This window comes from Neodiprion virginianus, chromosome 1 (assembly GCF_021901495.1).
Source record: "Neodiprion virginianus isolate iyNeoVirg1 chromosome 1, iyNeoVirg1.1, whole genome shotgun sequence".
Lineage (NCBI taxonomy): Eukaryota > Metazoa > Arthropoda > Insecta > Hymenoptera > Diprionidae > Neodiprion > Neodiprion virginianus.
The window spans coordinates 21,994,253-22,013,336 of record NC_060877.1 but is presented as its reverse complement, the minus strand read 5'-3'; the positions used below and the strand labels follow the sequence as shown (position 1 = coordinate 22,013,336).

The 19,084-nt window shown below is 37.6% G+C and overlaps 3 protein-coding genes across 4 annotated transcripts; 1 reads left to right on the top strand and 2 right to left on the bottom strand.

Moving 5' to 3' along the window:
- The first annotated feature begins 971 nt into the window (after positions 1-971).
- LOC124298333 (uncharacterized) lies at positions 972-7,205 on the top strand. Of its 2 annotated transcripts, none has more exons than XM_046750201.1 (5): positions 972-1,211; positions 2,767-3,105; positions 3,894-4,457; positions 5,322-5,646; positions 5,874-7,205. In XM_046750201.1, the coding sequence occupies exons 2-5, from the start codon at positions 2,905-2,907 to the stop codon at positions 5,996-5,998; spliced, it is 1,215 nt and encodes a 404-aa protein (XP_046606157.1). In that variant the 5' UTR covers positions 972-1,211; positions 2,767-2,904; the 3' UTR covers positions 5,999-7,205. The 2 variants fall into 2 exon arrangements, with proteins under 2 accessions (XP_046606157.1, XP_046606148.1); XM_046750192.1 differs by having other exon boundaries at positions 972-1,348.
- Positions 7,206-7,448: 243 nt separating this feature from the next.
- On the bottom strand, positions 7,449-10,590 carry LOC124298325 (bone morphogenetic protein receptor type-1B-like). The gene is made up of 4 exons (XM_046750181.1): positions 10,339-10,590; positions 8,903-9,908; positions 7,997-8,321; positions 7,449-7,832 (listed from the first exon to the last, which is right to left on the bottom strand). The coding sequence occupies exons 1-4, from the start codon at positions 10,379-10,381 to the stop codon at positions 7,698-7,700; spliced, it is 1,509 nt and encodes a 502-aa protein (XP_046606137.1). The 5' UTR covers positions 10,382-10,590; the 3' UTR covers positions 7,449-7,697.
- A 3,841-nt stretch (positions 10,591-14,431) lies between these two features.
- Positions 14,432-16,431, bottom strand: LOC124304566 (uncharacterized). Its single transcript, XM_046763003.1, has 2 exons — positions 16,365-16,431; positions 14,432-15,785 (listed from the first exon to the last, which is right to left on the bottom strand). The coding sequence occupies exons 1-2, from the start codon at positions 16,425-16,427 to the stop codon at positions 14,586-14,588; spliced, it is 1,263 nt and encodes a 420-aa protein (XP_046618959.1). The 5' UTR covers positions 16,428-16,431; the 3' UTR covers positions 14,432-14,585.
- Positions 16,432-19,084: the final 2,653 nt, after the last annotated feature.

Here is a 19,084-nt window from a genome sequence, read left to right as displayed (position 1 = left end):
GTTACACGTTTCAAAATTTTTTGAAGCAGCTGCTGTTCGAGGGGCTCGTAGAAGAGTCGGGTGGCCTGTCCACGTGACCAGAAATAAAATAGTGCAATCTGCACGAAGTATAAGAATCTGAGAAATGATTTGGTATTGTACGTACAATATGGTGCGATAGCAAAAGTTTATTTATAATTATAATAATGACATGCGCACAATTTATGAAGAATGCAATCGATATCGGAAGCATAAAACAAAAGTAATCACGTATTCTAAACGATGAGCGAACGACGATCACTATGGAATGCTCAATGGCGAGGATCTTCGGCTTTATCAAGTATAAAGTTAATAATGTTGAGTGTATTAATGCATTCATACTCAAGATCACAGAACCATATCTATGACAACTATGATCACAATTATACCAATATGAATAATTAATTAATCGTATGTATATCGATGAAGTTATGGTGTACAGCAAATTCTTTACACGGCGTATAATTTGATAAGTTAACGAAACTCCGTCAAATTAATTTCACACAATTTTAATACACAGTAGATGAACTACTCTTAGCTCTGCACCACAAAATGTGCCATACCCATCCAATTATCTGTAATAATTGTAGACTGACAGGTTTTTGGCCCACCTAACAACAGATTGCCGTCCTTGAAAATACGATTGACCAACCGCGTACAGGAACCGGAAGCGAGACTCGGATCATGTAACGCAAATCAGTTCAAAACACTTTATTATGTGAGAGGAATCAGTCGAGAACATTGTTGAAAACAGAATTTTTTTTCTATACAACTTGTGAAATGGTAAGTCATAGAATGATTTAACGACATTTTTTTCTCACAAGCACGCAGCACAGACCACGCTTTCATTTCGTTCCAAACAATTAAGGTCACCCGGTACATGACATCGTGCTCAACTGAAAACAAGCTGTAAGGCGAAGCTGTTCAGTCTGGGCTCCAGTGCGCGCGCGCAGATCGTCGGCAATGTGTGGCAGCCGTCATTCGTTATAAGTTCTGCCCACGTTCCAAACGCATTGCATACCTTGCCCGTGATCGTAGCGGCAACAACGAGTCAATTGCTCTAATCCCGGCTGAAAACTTAGTGATTGTTGTTACGTGTCTCCGGCTAGTGACGAAAATTACTGTGAAATTATGTGAAATACGAAAGAAGGAAATAATATCAAATCTTGTTTTGAAAACGCGCCGAATATACGGTAACGGAAAAGTTTAAAACATGTTTTGTAAACGTATAATAAGAATATCGCCGCTTCGATGTCTTTCGTGTTGATAACAATCTACGCTTCGAGTCGTTATCTTTAGGCACGGACTACAGTCGCTTTTCCATCTACAGGTGATTGGAATTTGAATTCTTACGGAGATAACATTCAAGTGTGAAACAGCGCGGTTAATTTACTTTGTTATATTTATGATACCGTCAGTGTTACGTGCAGGTTTTCTGCACCTAAGTTGCCGAAGGATCACGAGCTATTAGACGTCGTATGGAGAATTAATTGGGTGTGTCGTAGATAATTAGTTTCTACATCATGATGTAATTACTTGCCTAACTCACTAGGCACTTTAAGAATACATGCATGAAGTTGAATATACTCGCCGACTATTTCACTTTTTTTTTTCTTATATTCAGCAGTGTAGAAATGGCAATGAAAAATTTCTAATTCCTATGATTGGAACTACCTTACAAATTGACAGGTTTTGCACCCGCGTCTTACGAATAGAACTGTGAGAGTTTTATAACCGCAAAATCTATTCGGCTGAAATGCGTTACCTCATTCTGATATTGATACTATTATCCGGAATACGTGCTGCTATGCCAAAGTCTTATTATACTTCTATTTGCTCGATACAAACACGTGCGACCATGTATAAATAATTCTCGATTCTGCGCAGTATAGGGAAATATGTCTCTGCTCCAACACGAATATTTTAAAAACAAACCATCTTCAGTGTCAGTGTTACAATGACTACTCGATCTGTTTAATTCGATACTTCGGATCCGATACAATCGATCAGTTTTACTTTACACTCTTCTGACCAAAGGTCCGCTGACCAAATACTAAATAAAAGAATGTCAGGTGTGATCTTTCGACTCGGTAACCACTGATCATACTGCAAAACCGGATTGATCGCTACTCTTTCTAATGCAACAGATTCAAGTGAGATGACAGGAGTCTGAAACTCGGCGGAATGTGCTATAGAATAAAAGCTAAATAAAAGACTTCGAATCGGTAAAGCGTCTTTTAGGTATTGCGCAACTATAGTTTAAACAGATGTGCTCGCACGATGATTTGTCCAGCCGTTTTTTGGCTCGTTAAAATACAACCCATAAACTTTGCTGGACACCTCTTATCGAAGTCAAGCGTTTGTTCCAATAATATTGTGCCGAGACCGCATGTTTCCGTTGCTTTAGAATTTTGACAGATCTTTATCACTGTGTGGTTTATTCCTTTTGCGGTAAAATGCTGTAACGGATAACAAACTTTGACGTTTTGCCAAGATAAGAGTCGGTAATTCGTGCGCCGATATGGTCCTGGCCTACGTACGTGACCAAATTAGCAATTATTCATTGAATCTTAACGAAGCACTTAACGCTCTTATGCAATTACAACACTCAACGACAAAATTGTACAACATTACATACGTACAACTCGACACGTAAATGGGCAAATGTGACTATGGAAATCCATTTCGTTGTGAAAGCTTGCGGAAATCTACACTGCCTTATGGTTACACTGATAAATTTTCTTTTAGATTCACATTTCTCAAAGGGATTTCTTGATGCAGTGAAGGTATGATTCGCATCGTCGTATAGTGACGATGTAATTTATTGATCTACGCTGAGCAGCAGTGACGATTGTTCAAAATCAAAGTCAACAACGAGTTATCAAAATGGCTATAGCTCGGATTAAATCCTTCATTGACAGTGGCTTGAAGAGCAGCTCGCTGAATCGAACGACCAATCTAGAACCGGAAGTGGGAATAAAAATTGTCCATTCCCCGGCGGCGAAGGCTTTATACGTGACTGTTATAGGCGCAAGACACTTACCTCAGAACTTTGGCTTTACCAGAGTGAACAGTTATGTTGTTAAGGTGAGAACTTTGTATGTTGAACTTTTCCTTTATCGACATATGTACATCCGGGTATTTGATATTTAAAAAATTTTCAATTTTTCGATAGGCGCATGCTTTCTTCCGGTCTAAAAAAAGCCTCCAAAAGATTGAGCACTGTAGCTCCAGGTTTGGGGAGTACAAAATCAATTTTTCTAAAAAAAAGTGAAGAATCGAAATTAGCACCCCCTTAACATGTATTATTTCTTTTATATTTTACCAAAAAATGCATTATGGCCCAAAAAGATTACCTAGAGGGCATTACTACAGAGAAGTGTTAATATAGAAAGGTTAAAAAAAATTTTTGTATATTTAATTATGAGATTTTTTGTGATCCTAAAAATCGTTTTCGTACACCCTAAAACTGGATCTACAGTGCTCAATTTCTTAGAGGTTTCCTTTTAGACTAAATGCAAGCATTTGTTAAATGTGAAATACCCTAACATACATATGTATTTATTTTTTGTTCACTTAAAATGCGATAAGCGAGATACGTGGGAGTAATTTTTCAAATATTGCAAGTATTGCTACCTAAATAGGTGATTAAGCAAACTTGAAGTGGCTATTCTGGTTGCAAGCACAAGTATTTATCGACCCAACGTTGACATGGTTACAGTTCATAATCAAAAAGGGATAGGCTAGTGGTACTCGAGAGTTACACGTAATCGATATAAGTATAATTACCCGCACGCAGAGTGTTTTAATGCTCAAGAAATGGGCTTAGACTCGTTGTGATCGGAGTCATTTTAACAATCCCGTTAATCACTCAGGTGAAACTTCTGCCAGGGAAGGAAAAGTTCGAAACAACCCCAAAGAACGAGTCCTGGCCGAGTTGGAACGAGGAGTTCACCTTTCCGCTGACGAAAGAAACGAAATCAAAATTCGGGAAGACTAAAGTAACCGAAGAGGAAATCAGTGGGTCGAAATTCGTCGTGGCCACAGTCTACGCTGTTCTAGAGGACAAGCCACTGATAGCCACCGAAAAAAAGGAATCGGAGAATGACAAAGCCAAGGGTGAATCTTCCAAGAAAGGAAAGAAGGATAGTTCCGCCTTCAAGAGTATGGCCTCGACCTCGGATTCATCCAAGGCCAATGTGCTGACCCAATTCTTTGGCAAACAAAGTGATAAGGAAAAGACAAGCGTACCTCAGAGGAGCGCCAGGGACCGAATCTTCGATAAGAGACGAACCCTAGGAGCCGCTACTGTTAAATTGGACCCAGGAGTCTTCGTTACAAAACCCGCCAAACCAAAGCATGCGAGCGACGTTTCCACCGGAGAAACTTGGTGGCCACTGAAACCGATCAGCAGCGGAATCTCCGGAGCCGATGAAAGGGTGATCAATCTATCGACTAATCCACCAATTTTCGGCCAGCTGATCATGGTGCAATTTTCGATTTCGATACAATTTGGATGTGTTACAATGCACACGAAGAAGCGAAAATTCTCCAATTTTTAGAGCTCATCGTTTACAGGAATACGTTGAACAAATTTATCATGTTTTTTAATTGGACCTTTGTTTCCGAACTTTTAGCACTTCCTGACGTCGACAAAAATACTATTTTTTTTTTTTTGATAAATACGACATCCATTTTTAGGTAGATCTTCAGGACTTCACCCCAAAAAAAAGTACTTTTTCACATCGTCAGTTGTCTACATGCAAAGGCCCAAGAAATAAATCGTTTTTATTCGTTTGTATTAAAAAGTAGACATTTTGTAGTTTATCCTGAAGTTTTTATAATCAGATGAAAACTGGATCATAATTAAATATTCCAGAGGCATGGAATATGTTCAGAAAAGTCGAGATCTCTAGAATATTTGTAACAATTCACCGTGAATATGATCCCATTTTCGACCCACTCTAAAAATTTCAAAATACAATCCAAAATTTCTTCACATAGTTTTTTCAGTCGTTTTCGTAAATATATTAAAAAATTTCGAGGTTCCTAAAATATATGAACCAAATGTTTCCCAAAAAGGATAAGGCCTAAGGGCGTGAAAATCGAAAGTATTACATATCTTATTGTTAGTGTACACTTCAACATATCCGAATTGCGGTTCCGAAGATAAGAATTTGTGCGTTAAAAAGCTGGTTGCAAGTTGGTGAATAGGTTAATATACGTAATTAAAACATGTCATGAATTCTATTCCTTTCAAACTCAAACAATTTCAACAACAATAAAAATTTGATTTCTTACAGCGGGAGAGCAAGAAAGGCCAGGTGGAGATATCATTATGCCAGGAGAAGGGGGACAAGGACGGAGAAAGTGGAGGCAACTTGGTATTGTCATTGAGCAAGCTGAGATGCTCCTTACATACGATGCACGAACACGAGGCTCTGAAGGGACAACTGTATATAAAGATGTCCGTAGTTGACAACGGCATAGTCACGCATTTTTGGAAAAGCGATAGATTCACGCCGACTATCTCGACCAGCTTTTCACCTGACAATGCAAGGGTTATCGCAAAGAATCCCCAGGGCGATGTCAGTTTTGTGGTGAAATTTGTCTCCAAAAATAAAATGGGTAATGAATCTTTTCTTAGGATCCAACCTGTTGAAATAGTTTTGTTCCGCCCCAAAATTCAATTGTATAAGGTGAAGAACGTTTATTTATAGATATAGTTAAACTGAACTGAAATGCTTGTCAAAACTTTTAACGAAATCGATTGTTTTCTCTTTATTTCCATACTCTGATTGTACAAACTAATCTTTACAAAAACAATTCAACATCCATTTGACTCTTTATCACAGGTAAGAAAACCGCAATTGGACATTTCGTGATAGGACCGGATGGAGGAGGAACCTATGGTGAACAGTGGAAACAAGCGTTGGCTAAACCTGGCCAGCAAATCACCAAATGGCAACCATTCGAGTGATAAAACTAATGCAAAGTTCTTCACAATACACACAGTATTGTGTATCTACAATTGAAGTTCGATTCATTTCGCCTATTTTAATACTCGTGTCTCTGTGGTAACTACATCGCAATTTTTATACTTGTATCATACATAACATTCTTTATCGTCGAAACTGTGAATATACTATCGGTCAATGTGTTGTGAAAATTTACTCGCTTCGGTCCGCTATACAATAACTAATTATACTATTTTATTAATTCTACACGCCTCTCCGTAAAATCAAGCAATTACGTCTGTCATAAAGTATTATCAAAGGTTTTACGTCGTGAGATACGCTAAGCATGAAATTTGAAAAACTGTGTAGGCAAATTTTGCTTAGCCCTACGTTATAAGAGAAGTACAATTATTTTAATATGATTCAATTGGTGTAATAGACTCAATTAGACATTTGTGTAAGAATTTTTTCATTTCAATATGAGAAAATGCGTACGCAAGTATTTATTCGTGAAGCAATCGATTTATTACATTATTCGCTATTTTATACATTTGTACATATTTATTATACCACAAATTTGACTGCGCTTTATTTTATTTATAAACTAATATTATACATTCACTGCACAAGGTAATATCGTTTTTGAAACCTATATGTAAAGGTATTTCTCATTTATGGTGTCCAAACCGTTTTTTATTCGTCTATTACCATATTTAAAAAAATAATGTTAACCATGTTAACTTATATTATCCTTCAATTCTAAAACTGCACATAGTTCATACTGTACAATAATTGGAGCAGCAATAACTGATTTCGATCCAATTAAGGCGTAACTATTCTAAAGTGTAGGTCAAGCTCTAAGGAAATTAGCGCAGAACTGCATTTGCTAATTGATAATGAACTAAACCATCTCATGAGTTATTAAATTACCAAGTACTCCGTCCAATAACGACAGTGCCATTTTAACGTGATGTAACTAGACTAGGATGACGAAAGATTCTTGGTTCGTTGAACAATTTCTGTGGTAGATACTGCAAATGCAGACAGCCTTTGAACTTTACCGTTTTTGGCAACTAAATTTTTAAAGGAACACTTTTCCACAGAAAGGCTTCAATTCGCAAGAAACGTTGTGTATTTTCACCATTTTCTATATTCCAGTCAATTAATTATATGTAATGTTTGTATATAACTATAAGTATTAATAAAACTACGACTTATATTACATTCAAATATATTGTGTGTATACATACATATATATATATATATATATATATATATATATATGTCGATGTGTAATAATTAATAGTAATTTATTGACAGTTATTATTGTATAATATGTATAAATTTTCTGAAATTCAGTACTTCAATTACTGTACCGAGCTCTAATTTATATCAAATCAATAGTTACAAAAGACGTATTGATCTCGTCAAAAAATGTTTCTTTTTACAAGTCCTATCTTTTTCGAGCAATCGTTTACTTTGATCGATATATTTTCTCCATAAGCTAATCATAAATTCTACTCGCACACAACACAGTTTTGTGGTACTGAACAATGAAGAATAACGTGAAACGAATTTCTTGACACTCTTTGTACTGAAAATTGTTCATCTCAGTTGGAATCATAAAATTTGAGCTTGGTGATATGAAAATATATATAATTTAACAAGAGTTCTATGCAACAAGAGATAATAATATCAAAAATTCGATATTTTACTAAGGTCTTAAACTAAATCGTCTTTAATCATGATATTGCTACGCAGCATTGCAAGAGTTTTTTTAACTCTGAGCGCCGTCAGCCTTACAGCCGGATTTTCGTGCCAACATTCAGCCATAACCTTGCTGAGGGGTGCCAAAATCTGTGAGAAAAAATCGATGTGTTTGATATATGTTTTATATGTAATCCAGATAATCCTCTTTCAGTTTCAGATCCATTTATGCTGGTAGACAATTGATCAAGCGTAAGAACATCAGAAGTGAGCATTATTTTTATTCTAAATACATAGTCTACAGTAATACATACCGAATCACTTTTCCATCTCGATGGTATTTGTGGGCGCAATTTTTTCACGCATATCGCAAGCCTCATGTCTTCGAAGGAAGGATCTCCGGGTACAACATCGTGATACGGCAGAGCATACGCTTCTGCCGATTGGGAAGAAGAGACATCTTCAGGAGTGCCACATCGTCTGCAGACTTCCCAGAAAACCAAACCGACGGAGTACATATCAGCCATTTTGAACGACTCGAACAAATTCGTGCTTACACGTTCCTCGAGAATCTCAGGAGCCATGTACCTCTTTGTACCAACTCTGGTGTTCGGCGGAATTTCGACGGTGCCCTTATCGCTATGGGAATTGAAAACAAAAGGCACATTTATCGGTATTCACCAAGATTTTCCCCGATTGAAAATGTAATGAACACCTTACATCGTTTCTTTCGCCTCAAAACTGATGAACGTTATTATCATTCTACAAAAAAACTTGTTTTTGTTTTCAAAAGAGCAATCTTCACCAATAAAAGCAAAATTAAACGGGCTGCTCGCGATCGTTTCCTAGGAAGCCATTTATTCACTGTAAAACAGGTTTAAGCCGTACAAAATTACCGTCTATAAAAGTGCATGTCACATATTCCTTGCGGTCTATTTTGACAAATTGCCTGGAAATCAGCCATCTTATGTTGATAGTTGAAAGTGTACAGTATTTTTCTTTTTCTTGACTTGCTTTTCGTTTCACGGCAATCAACTAACAATAAGTTACCTTTACGTATCAACGTAATATCTGCGTTCAGATCACAAAAACAAATTTCAGGCAAAGTCTGGATACCCTATCTTTTTTCTGTACGTGAAACATCAGCAAGCTAACATTCGTAACCCAGGCACTAAACCAAATTTCTAATTTTTTAACCGAGGTAATCGACGGTTACTCACCTCATAAATCGTACGGCCATTCCAAAGTCAGCAAGAACACACTCTCCGTTCGACTTGACGAGGATGTTCCTGCTCTTGACGTCGCGATGTGCAATGGCCGGCTTTCCTCTAGTACCAAAAATTTCCATGTGAAGATGGGACATCCCGGAGGCAATTGAGAAGCAGATAGTCAGCAGGGCCGAGTGGTCGAGAACCGTGGTCTGCAAGTAATCATGGAGTGAACCCCGTTCGTGGTAATCGGTAATCAACAGCATCTGAGTCCATGTCCCGGTGCCCTTGATATCGGCCGCGATGAATCCGAGGATGTTCTCGTGTCTCATGAGGACCGTCTGATAGATCTCGGTCTCCCGAAACCAGGAGGCTTCCTCCAGAGTGAAAAATACTTTGACGGCGACTCTCTCGCCTCGCCAAGTAGCAAGCCAGACCTCGCCGTATCTTCCTTTTCCAACGCATCTGGATAACGACAGCTGCCTAGCTATCGTCCTCTGGACCAGTAAGGGAAGACCGGATCCTGACCCGCTGCTTTTGTCTATGAGTTCCTCCAGATTGCTTCGAAATGACTTCTGTATGATGGACCTTCGGCGTTTCGATTTACGGAGACGCTGCAAGACGATGAAGCCGGCGACGATAACGATCATCAGGATTATCGACGCCGAGGCTGAAGCCGCGATTGTGACGATCGTATCTGCTGAGGGAAAGGAATCGGGTTGCCTTGAGGTCCACGGCTTGTATACCGGAAGGGACATCTTGTTGCACAAGTCCCTGTCATTGCAGCACGTTATACTCCTCTGATTCAAAAGTGGCGCTAGATCTCCTTTGCACTGCATCAGGCTCTGCTCAACGGGGGGGAGACACCCGAATGACCACTCAGGAATGTATTCTTTTATTTTTGGGTCCCAGACGTCCTCGACCGCGCTGAAGCAGTAACCCCCGGCCTGCTCTTCGCAAGTCCCGTTCTCTCTGCCATCGGGGCAGTAGCTTTCGCAATAACAAGTGATTCCCACTACTGAAATACAATTTTTCGAGTTTTGCAAAATTTTCAAAAATCACCTACGCTTATGTGACATCAGTGAGTATCGAACTGTATGAAACAGAGAATCAAACGTTAAACGGACAATATTCGGTAAAATATTCTGACATTTCATCCACAAGTTAATAGCGATTTGCCGTATGACTGGCAGTTGAAGACCGTCAAAATTTACGGACCCTTTCAACTCAGATAATTGAATTTTGTAACTGTTATGCGACAACCATCGCAGTATCTACAACATGAATAGTGTTTACATTATACAGATCAAAATCAAACGTATTCGGCACGTTTGTTATGAGAATGAACTTGTTAGATTTATAATCGAAATTTATCAACGTATTCATCACTTTTAAAGAAATTGTGACAAAGTCGAGCTAAACTCGGAATGAATTTTTTATATAATTACCACTTGTTGTTGTAGCAATAACCACCACAAATACAATCCACATCTTATATTCCTTACGAAAACGTCCGAACAGACCAAATCCTCGAGAGACAGTGAGACGTTGGGTCGTTAGAACGGTTCAGGTCAGTGGTAGGTGAGCACGAAGTGTTTATGTGTTGAAGTCGGGGTACTGCCAGAAGTGGGGACTAATTACGATTAGGGTGCAACGATGGGCTCTTAACTGGAAACGATTATTTTTGCAGGCTACTACGAGGATTCCTTAATAGGGGTCACGGAACGATGAGGTTCTTGAAAATAAGCCTGTAATTTTCTAAACCTTGCTAACGTGAATTTACGCATCCCGAGACAACATCTCTTTAAAGAATTCAAAGACGCTTGCTTACCTTCAAGTCCCAGTTCTTATATACTTCTCGCAAAAATTAAGGGAACAACAAAATTTTCGCAATTTTTTGGTGATTTTCAACAGGCTGTATTTCAGTGAAAAATGGTCGTGCAAGAAATAAAAAAACAAAGCTTTTAAAGCTTGAAGACTCTAGTTTTTGAATTTTTTAGTTAAAAATTTTTCGAAGCACTATTAGCCATGCAATCCTTGGATAAAGCACGAAGAAAAAATTTTCAAAATTTATTACATTTTTTTTTTCGCTCTACGGGCATGGAAAAATTTTCATCAATTCAAAATTTCAATCAATCGGTCCAGGAAAACCGCTGAACCGATCGATCTACCGACTTAGGGGGACCTTTGGGGTACATTAGGCTGTCAAATTTTCTTCTAACCTAAGCTTTCCCCCCAATATTGACGAAGATACAGTCAATTATCCAAAAAAAGGCAAAATGGCATTTTTTTGCTCTTTTTTCACGTTAACGCTACAGGTGGAAAAAAATTTTTTTTGACATCAACCTTGACAGATTTTTGTAGGAAATTTTCTGCAGAAAAAGAAACTGCCCTTCGGCTCGCTGTGCGACCAGTAGTTCCAGAGATATCGGCAGTTGAGTGAAAAAGGATCCTTTGGCATTCAAAATTCGATATCTCGAAGACAAATGGTCGTATCGAGGTTTAAAAAAAAGCATCTTGAAGCTGAATAAACAGGCTATGCGACCTATGCATTGGTTTAGCTCGGAAAAATTTTTCCATGCCCGTAGAGCGAAAAAAAAAATGTAAAAAATTTTGAAAATTTTTTCTTCGTGCTTTATCCAAGGATTGCATGGCTAATAGTGCTTCGAAAAATTTTTAACCAAAAAATTCAAAAACTAGAGTCTTCAAGCTTTAAAAGTTTTGTTTTTTTATTTCTTGCACGACCATTTTTCACTGAAATACAGCCTGTTGAAAATCACCAAAAAATTGCGAAAATTTTGTTGTTCCCTTAATTTTTGCGGGAAGTGTATTATTAACTTTGATTTTATAACCAAATGAATAAAGCAATTGTAACGAATTAAATGACTCCACTAAGGTTTGTTGTTTTTTTAATTTTAAAAATTGTGCCTCACCAGACACATATTCTAATTAACAATAACAATTTTACTCACTGATTACGCCGATAGCGATGTTTTACTCATTTCTTTGTGATTGTTAGCTTGCGTTTAATGAAGCGCACTTGGCAAACAGGCATGTTTGAGCAATTTTTGTGTCAAATACAATTTTTGAAATTTATATTATCAAAAGTTATATGGTGTATTGATCCATATTTACTGTCAGTTTGGAACATGTAAAAAAGCAATCAAGGAAGGGAATAAGAACAACTGCAACGGACATGATTTCATCATTAAAAGTAAGAACAGATTCATACATGCGGTTTGTGTATTTTTTGTTATATTTGTGCTGTGAACTCTTCATTTATAATTCAGTAACTTTCATTAAAATAACAGAATAATTTATTACACAAGATCTACTGTGACTTTACAATACTGTCCTTGACTGATCAGCCAAAGTTTTTGGTATTGAAGACGATGAAATCTAAAAGAAACCATTTTGTATCACGAATTTTCACTTCACGTGAGCTCTGAAAATTAGAGAATACAGTAGTAAGATATGAAATTATGGACAAGCTGATTTGGCTCACAACGGATCTCGCAAAATGTTAGTCCGTGTTTGTTAAATCATATTAATAATTGTGAGTTTTACCTCAAATTATTCTTCTTATTCATGAATTGATAAAATGGTAAAAATAATAATAGCAAAAATGATAATAATATGATGATAATAATAATCACTGCATTACACACGGCAGAAATGAAAAAGAGAACAGCTAAATTATGTAATTTTTAGAAAATTATGTTAGGACTATACAATGATATTAAATTTAAATTAGCTTTTGGATGGCAGAGGTTGACTTCCAGCTATTTCATCCTCATGCTTCTTAAGTAATATTACAAATAAACACGAAGACATTTGGATATTTTTTCAGCAGACTATCATTTGAGACAGCACCATGCTTTTGCAAAGAAACTGCCAAGCACACGGTGCAAAATATGTGCCCACATCGAGTAACCATGCGCTCACGCTTGGTAGTCAATGCTTCGAAGTAGATGGGGCAGGGTTGCCAGATGGCCGTTGCGAAAATATTGTACCAGGCTGCATAAATTTATCGTATACTTATCGTACGATGGTAAAAAAAATTATCGTCCTAATTATCGTCTATTATTATAAATTATCGTACTAAATTATGGTATACACCTTTCTGTTAGGAGAAAAGCATTGAGTTGATAAATCGATTCTTACTCCTGACAGTCCTGACGAGGAGGTTAAGCGGAATACCGACTGCTGGTAAAAAGACAGCATAATAGAGGATGAAATTTTCGAAAATAAAATTGCTACGCTGTACTTATTCATTTTCCTCGATGTTTGGGCCTAAGCTTGACGCTCCGGCGTGACGTTCTGACGTATCGACTAAGGAGCAAAAAAAAATATCGGACAATCTCACATAATATGGTACAATTATCGTACAAATTAGTAGGATAATCGTGTATCGTACGGACGGTAAATAGGTATATCGTACATGTACTATAGTTATCGTACGTATGACAACCCTGAGATGGGGCAACTAATCAGTTCTGTTACACTGCTTAATGAGTCCATGAGGCAGGGCAAACCCAGGTCAGTAGCAGGTTAAAATGTCGCTAGGAGCCTAATTATGTCCGAATATAACCTCTTCCGAGTTCGCAAGGGAGGCGCGAAGTTTTGGTAAAGTATTTTGTTAATAATGATTTCCGGATTACAGTAATAAATTGACCGTCAAAGGAATCCTACGATTCGATTGACATGATTAACGTGTGTCTCATTTATTTTAATTCGGATTAGCTGTGCATCGACCAACTGTTTTTCGTAAAACAACACCGACAGCAGTTGCCCACAGGTAACGGTGGGCTTCTAGGGACATTTTCTGACAGTTGCGATTGGTATTGCCTCGGCTGCACAATCAGGTGGTAACTGTCAGCCAATAAAATTCGAACGGCTTAACGCACGCGCATAAGGTGCGCATTTTTCTCACGAATGCACGGTATATTATGCACAGCAAACCGTCAAATAATTTAATGATACAAGCGATCTTCACTAAATAACGCTGTTGAAGTGTCAAATTATCAAATATATTCCTAAGATAAGTATTTAATTATGTTAAGTCCATATTTAAGTGATAATCGGAATGAAAATACCGGCTTCAACACGAATGGCAAATGCAAAAAGCAATGGCAAATCAAGCATGCCGTAAAATAAACTCACTTAACCGAAGAATGAAACATATTACAAGAAATATTTGACGTCAATTATCGCAGTAGAAAAGGATAAAACTGATGTGTTGAAGCACGAGTGAAGGGTTTCTACCGATGAAATTGAGTACGCGTTATACTTACGTTATTAAATAAAAGCACTGTTCATATTTTTACTTTTGAATCAAATGACTCCCGTCCAACGAGAGAATAGACTTACTTCGCTCATCGGTGGGTGAAGTGGAGATAGAGAGCGGGCAATGCGTAGCGCGCTCCCCAGTAACGTATACGTGCAGTTTGGGCCTCGTGCATTATTTTTACGTAGGAAATAAGATAGATGGAATAATTTGAGCACAATATAATACGCAATCTTAATGCTTGTAATGTTATATAAAATTTGTTTATTAGTATTCAAATTTTGAGGTCATTTACAGGATAAATAATATGTACAAATAATTACACCAAAGAAGGAAAACATTGGCAAGTAATGCATGGTATTAATCGCTACCTTCGGTCCAGAAATCTGTTTCAGCGTTCACGTTAGTTCAGAACAGTGGAATTTTATCATGGACTCTGTCTGCGATGTCGTCTATCTCCCATAATTTGTTTTCTTCATTTATTGCGTGTTTAACAAAATTGTTCCAGTGTTGGGCCGTTATTTGAGCAACTCCGTGTTCGAGAAATGCCTTCATGTCTTTAAATATGACGGAGGTATCAACGGTTTTTACGTATACTTTCATCATCGACCATGCCATTTCGATCGGATTGAGCTCACAGTGATACGGCGGAAGTCTGAGCACAGTTTTATTAGCTTTATTTGCCAGTTCTTCAATCACGTATCTATTGAATTTTTTCTTTTCGAGTTCGACGATATGCAGGAGTTCAGCCTTCGCCATTGTATAGTCTACTACTGCCCCTTTACTTTGTAACCACCCTATGATGGCTCCTTTCGTCCACAAAGTGTCTGGTAGCAACTCTTGTTTTATGCAATGCGGTGGAGCATTGTCCATAACAATCACACAGTTTTCGTCAAGCAACGGTAAAACACGTTTAAACCAATTCAGGAACGTATGTTCGTACAATTCGCCGTGGTAGTCATCTGGATATTTCTTCGATTCGGTGCATGATAGCGCACCAGGTACAAAACCCGCTGCATTGCCGATATGTTGAAGAATTACGCTTGTTGTATCGTTAAACGAAAACTTGTTTTGAACATCACCTACTTTGACCAACATTTCGTCCAGATAATAAATCGACCGACCCTCCATCCGGTACTGTGTAATTGTTCTTAGATAGTTTCTTCGCCACACGATGAGGTCTTCTTTCTCTATCAGGACGCTACTGCCACGTCGTTTGGTACTATAAAAATTCAATTTCTGCAATAACTTGCAGAAGCTCGGCTGATTGAATTCCTGAAGGTCTTTGTCGTCATTCACGGCGTCTAGAACTTTATCCACTGTTGGCACTTCGTTATTTCGATAGAAATCATGAATTATTCGCCGTATCGCATTTTTATCGAACTCGTTGGTCTTATCTTCTGTCCAATTGGCACGTTTTTTGAAATTCGATTTTAACACTCGACCAGTTCTGATGTACTGTACTACAATCTGCTTGGTGCTAGTTGTTCCGAATCCCGTCATTCGGCTTAGTTTCTTTATCTTCTGTTCGTGCGACATGTATGGATAGTCTTGGCTTAATGTTTTGTAAATGTTCATTAGAATAACTTTCTGATTTTCATGGATTAGCTGAAACCATAACAACGAAAAACAAAAGCATTAAATGATAGTAAAGAGTATGTATGTAGAGATGACAATAGAGATTGGATTGTTGACGTGGGACCCGCGGATTATTGATGACTGACTGTAGCGAGGAAGCGGGATTATAATTAAAAATATATTCTGTTCAACTATCAATAGAGGATACTTTATTGTTTGATGAGGATACGAAAGTAATACGATATATACCGCGAGTGAACAGAACGACAACTGAGGTGTTACGAGGTAAGAATACACATAGATGATACACAGACATGATTTTGCAACAGTAGATAATAGGACATAAGATACAGCGCTGATTTGTTTTGAGTCGCAACACGGGAAAGCGGCTAGATTTGAGGTAGAAACGAACAGGTAAATAATGCACGCGAGAGTGAGTACATACGTGAGGATGATTTCAAACAGCGAGTGAAATGAGAACGTGATGAAGGCGAAATACTCTTGTTTAAACTTATGCATAGCTACTTTGCCGAAACAGAGTAGATAATGAAATTAAACGGTAGCAAACAGTATGTAGTGAAATACTACTCTTTGTTTATCTGTATTTACCTGACCGTTTTTATTTTTCTTCACGGGAGATAACGGTCTTTCTTCGTATCGAGCTTCTGCCATTCTATCTATCGCTAATCACTTTTTATTTCTAATACGAATCACTTTTTAAATAACTATCGTTTGAGCTTAACTCTGGACTATTAACAGTAACCGTTACGTTTCAAATGACGGGGCTCCGCTGCCGCTCCTGGTTGAACGTCGGATCCGATTCCGGTGTGGAGGGGATAGATGACCATTCTGTGGGCGGAGACCTGACCGAACGGACGAATTTACAATTTTTGAAATTTATATTATCAAAAGTTATATGGTGTATTGATCCATATTTACTGTCAGTTTGGAACATGTAAAAAAGCAATCAAGGAAGGAAATAAGAACAACTGCAACGGACATGATTTCATCATTAAAAGTAAGAACAGATTCGTACATGCGGTTTGTGTATTTTTTGTTATATTTGTACTGTGAACTCTTCATTTATAATTCAGTAACTTTCATTAAAATAACAGAATAATTTATTACACAAGATCTACTGTGACTTTACAATACTGTCCTTGACTGATCAGCCAAAGTTTTTGGTATTGAAGACGATGAAATCTAAAAGAAACCATTTTGCATCATGAATTTTCACTTCACGTGAGCTTTGAAAATTAGAGAATACAGTAGTAAGATATGAAATTATGGACAAGCTGATTTGGCTCACAACGGATCTCGCAAAATGTTAGTCCGTGTTTGTTAAATCATATTAATAATTGTGAGTTTTACCTCAAATTATTCTTCTTATTGACGAATTGATAAAATGGTAAGAATAATAATAGCAAAAATGATAATAATATGACGATAACAATAATAATCACTGCATTACACACGGCAGAAATGAAAAAGAGAACAGCTAAATTATGTAATTTTTAGAAAATTATGTTAGGACTATACAATGATATTAAATTTAAATTAGCTTTTGGATGGCAGAGGTTGACTTCCAGCTATTTCATCCTCATGCTTCTTAAGTAATATTACAAATAAACACGAAGACATTTGGATATTTTTTCAGCAGTCTATCATTTGAGACAGCACCATGCTTTTGCAAAGAAACTGCCAAGCACACGGTGCAAAATATGTGCCCACATCGAGTAACCATGCGCTCACGCTTGGTAGTCAATGCTTCGAAGTAGATGGGGCAGGGTTGCCAGATGGCCGTTGCGAAAATATCGTACCAGGCTGCATAAATTTATCGTATACTTATCGTACGATGGTAAAAAAAATTATCGTCCTAATTATCGTCTATTATTATAAATTATCGTACTAAATTATGGTATACACCTTTCTGTTAGGAGCAAAGCATTGAGTTGATAAATCGATTCTTACTCCTGACAGTCCTGACGAGGAGGTTAAGCGGAATACCGACTGCTGGTAAAAAGACAGAATAATAGAGGATGAAATTTTTGAAAATAAAATTGCTACGCTGTACTTATTCATTTTCCTCGATGTTTGGGCCTAAGCTTGACGCTCCGGCGTGACGTTCTGACGTATCGACTAAGGAGCAAAAAAAAATATCGGACAATCTCACATAAATAATATGGTACAATTATCGTACAAATTAGTACGATAATCGTGTATCGTACGGACGGTAAATAGGTATATCGTACATGTACTATAGTTATCGTACGTATGACAACCCTGAGATGGGGCAACTAATCAGTTCTGTTACACTGCTTAATGAGTCCATGAGGCAGGGCAAACCCAGGTCAGTAGCAGGTTAAAATGTCGCTAGGAGCCTAATTATGTCCGAATATAACCTCTTCCGAGTTCGCAAGGGAGGCGCGAAGTTTTGGTAAAGTATTTTGTTAATAATGATTTCCGGATTACAGTAATAAATTGACCGTCAAAGGAATCCTACGATTCGATTGACATGATTAACGTGTGTCTCATTTATTTTAATTCGGATTAGCTGTGCATCGACCAACTGTTTTTCGTAAAACAACACCGACAGCAGTTGCCCACAGGTAACGGTGGGCTTCTAGGGACATTTTCTGACAGTTGCGATTGGTATTGCCTCGGCTGCACAATCAGGTGGTAACTGTCAGCCAATAAAATTCGAACGGCTTAACGCACGCGCAGAAGGTGCACATTTTTCTCACGAATGCACGGTATATTATGCACAGCAAACCGTCAAATAATTTAATGATACAAGCGATCTTCACTAAATAACGCTGTTGAAGTGTCAAATTATCAAATATATTCCTAAGATAAGTATTTAATTATGTTAAGTCCATATTTAAGTGATAATCGGAATGAAAATACCGGCTTCAACACGAATGGCAAATGCAAAAAGCAATGGCAAATCAAGCATGCCGTAAAATAAACTCACTTAACCGAAGAATGAAACATATTACAAGAAATATTTGACGTCAATTATCGCAGTAGAAAAGGATAAAACTGATGTGTTGAAGCACGAGTGAAGGGTTTCTACCGATGAAATTGAGTACGCGTTATACTTACGTTATTAAATAAAAGCACTGTTCATATTTTTACTTTTGAATCAAATGACTCCCGTCCAACGAGAGAATAGACTTACTTCGCTCATCGGTGGGTGAAGTGGAGATAGAGAGCGGGCAATGCGTAGCGCGCTCCCCAGTAACGTATACGTGCAGTTTGGGCCTCGTGCATTATTTTTACGTAGGAAATAAGATAGATGGAATAATTTGAGCACAATATAATACGCA

Coding starts and splice junctions, on each gene's coding strand:
- LOC124298333 (XM_046750201.1), top strand. CDS start 2,905: ATGGCTATAGCTCGGATTAAATCCTTCATTGACAGTGGCTTGAAGAGC. Junction 3,106..3,893: donor TGAACAGTTATGTTGTTAAG/GTGAGAACTTTG, acceptor TTAATCACTCAG/GTGAAACTTCTGCCAGGGAA. Junction 4,458..5,321: donor TCTCCGGAGCCGATGAAAGG/GTGATCAATCTA, acceptor GATTTCTTACAG/CGGGAGAGCAAGAAAGGCCA.
- LOC124298325 (XM_046750181.1), bottom strand. CDS start 10,381: ATGTGGATTGTATTTGTGGTGGTTATTGCTACAACAACAAGTG. Junction 9,909..10,338: donor TATTGCTACAACAACAAGTG/GTAATTATATAA, acceptor ATTGTATTTCAG/TAGTGGGAATCACTTGTTAT. Junction 7,833..7,996: donor CGAGATGGAAAAGTGATTCG/GTATGTATTACT, acceptor TTTTTCTCACAG/ATTTTGGCACCCCTCAGCAA.
- LOC124304566 (XM_046763003.1), bottom strand. CDS start 16,427: ATGGCAGAAGCTCGATACGAAGAAAGACCGTTATCTCCCGTGAAGAAA. Junction 15,786..16,364: donor AGAAAAATAAAAACGGTCAG/GTAAATACAGAT, acceptor TTATGGTTTCAG/CTAATCCATGAAAATCAGAA.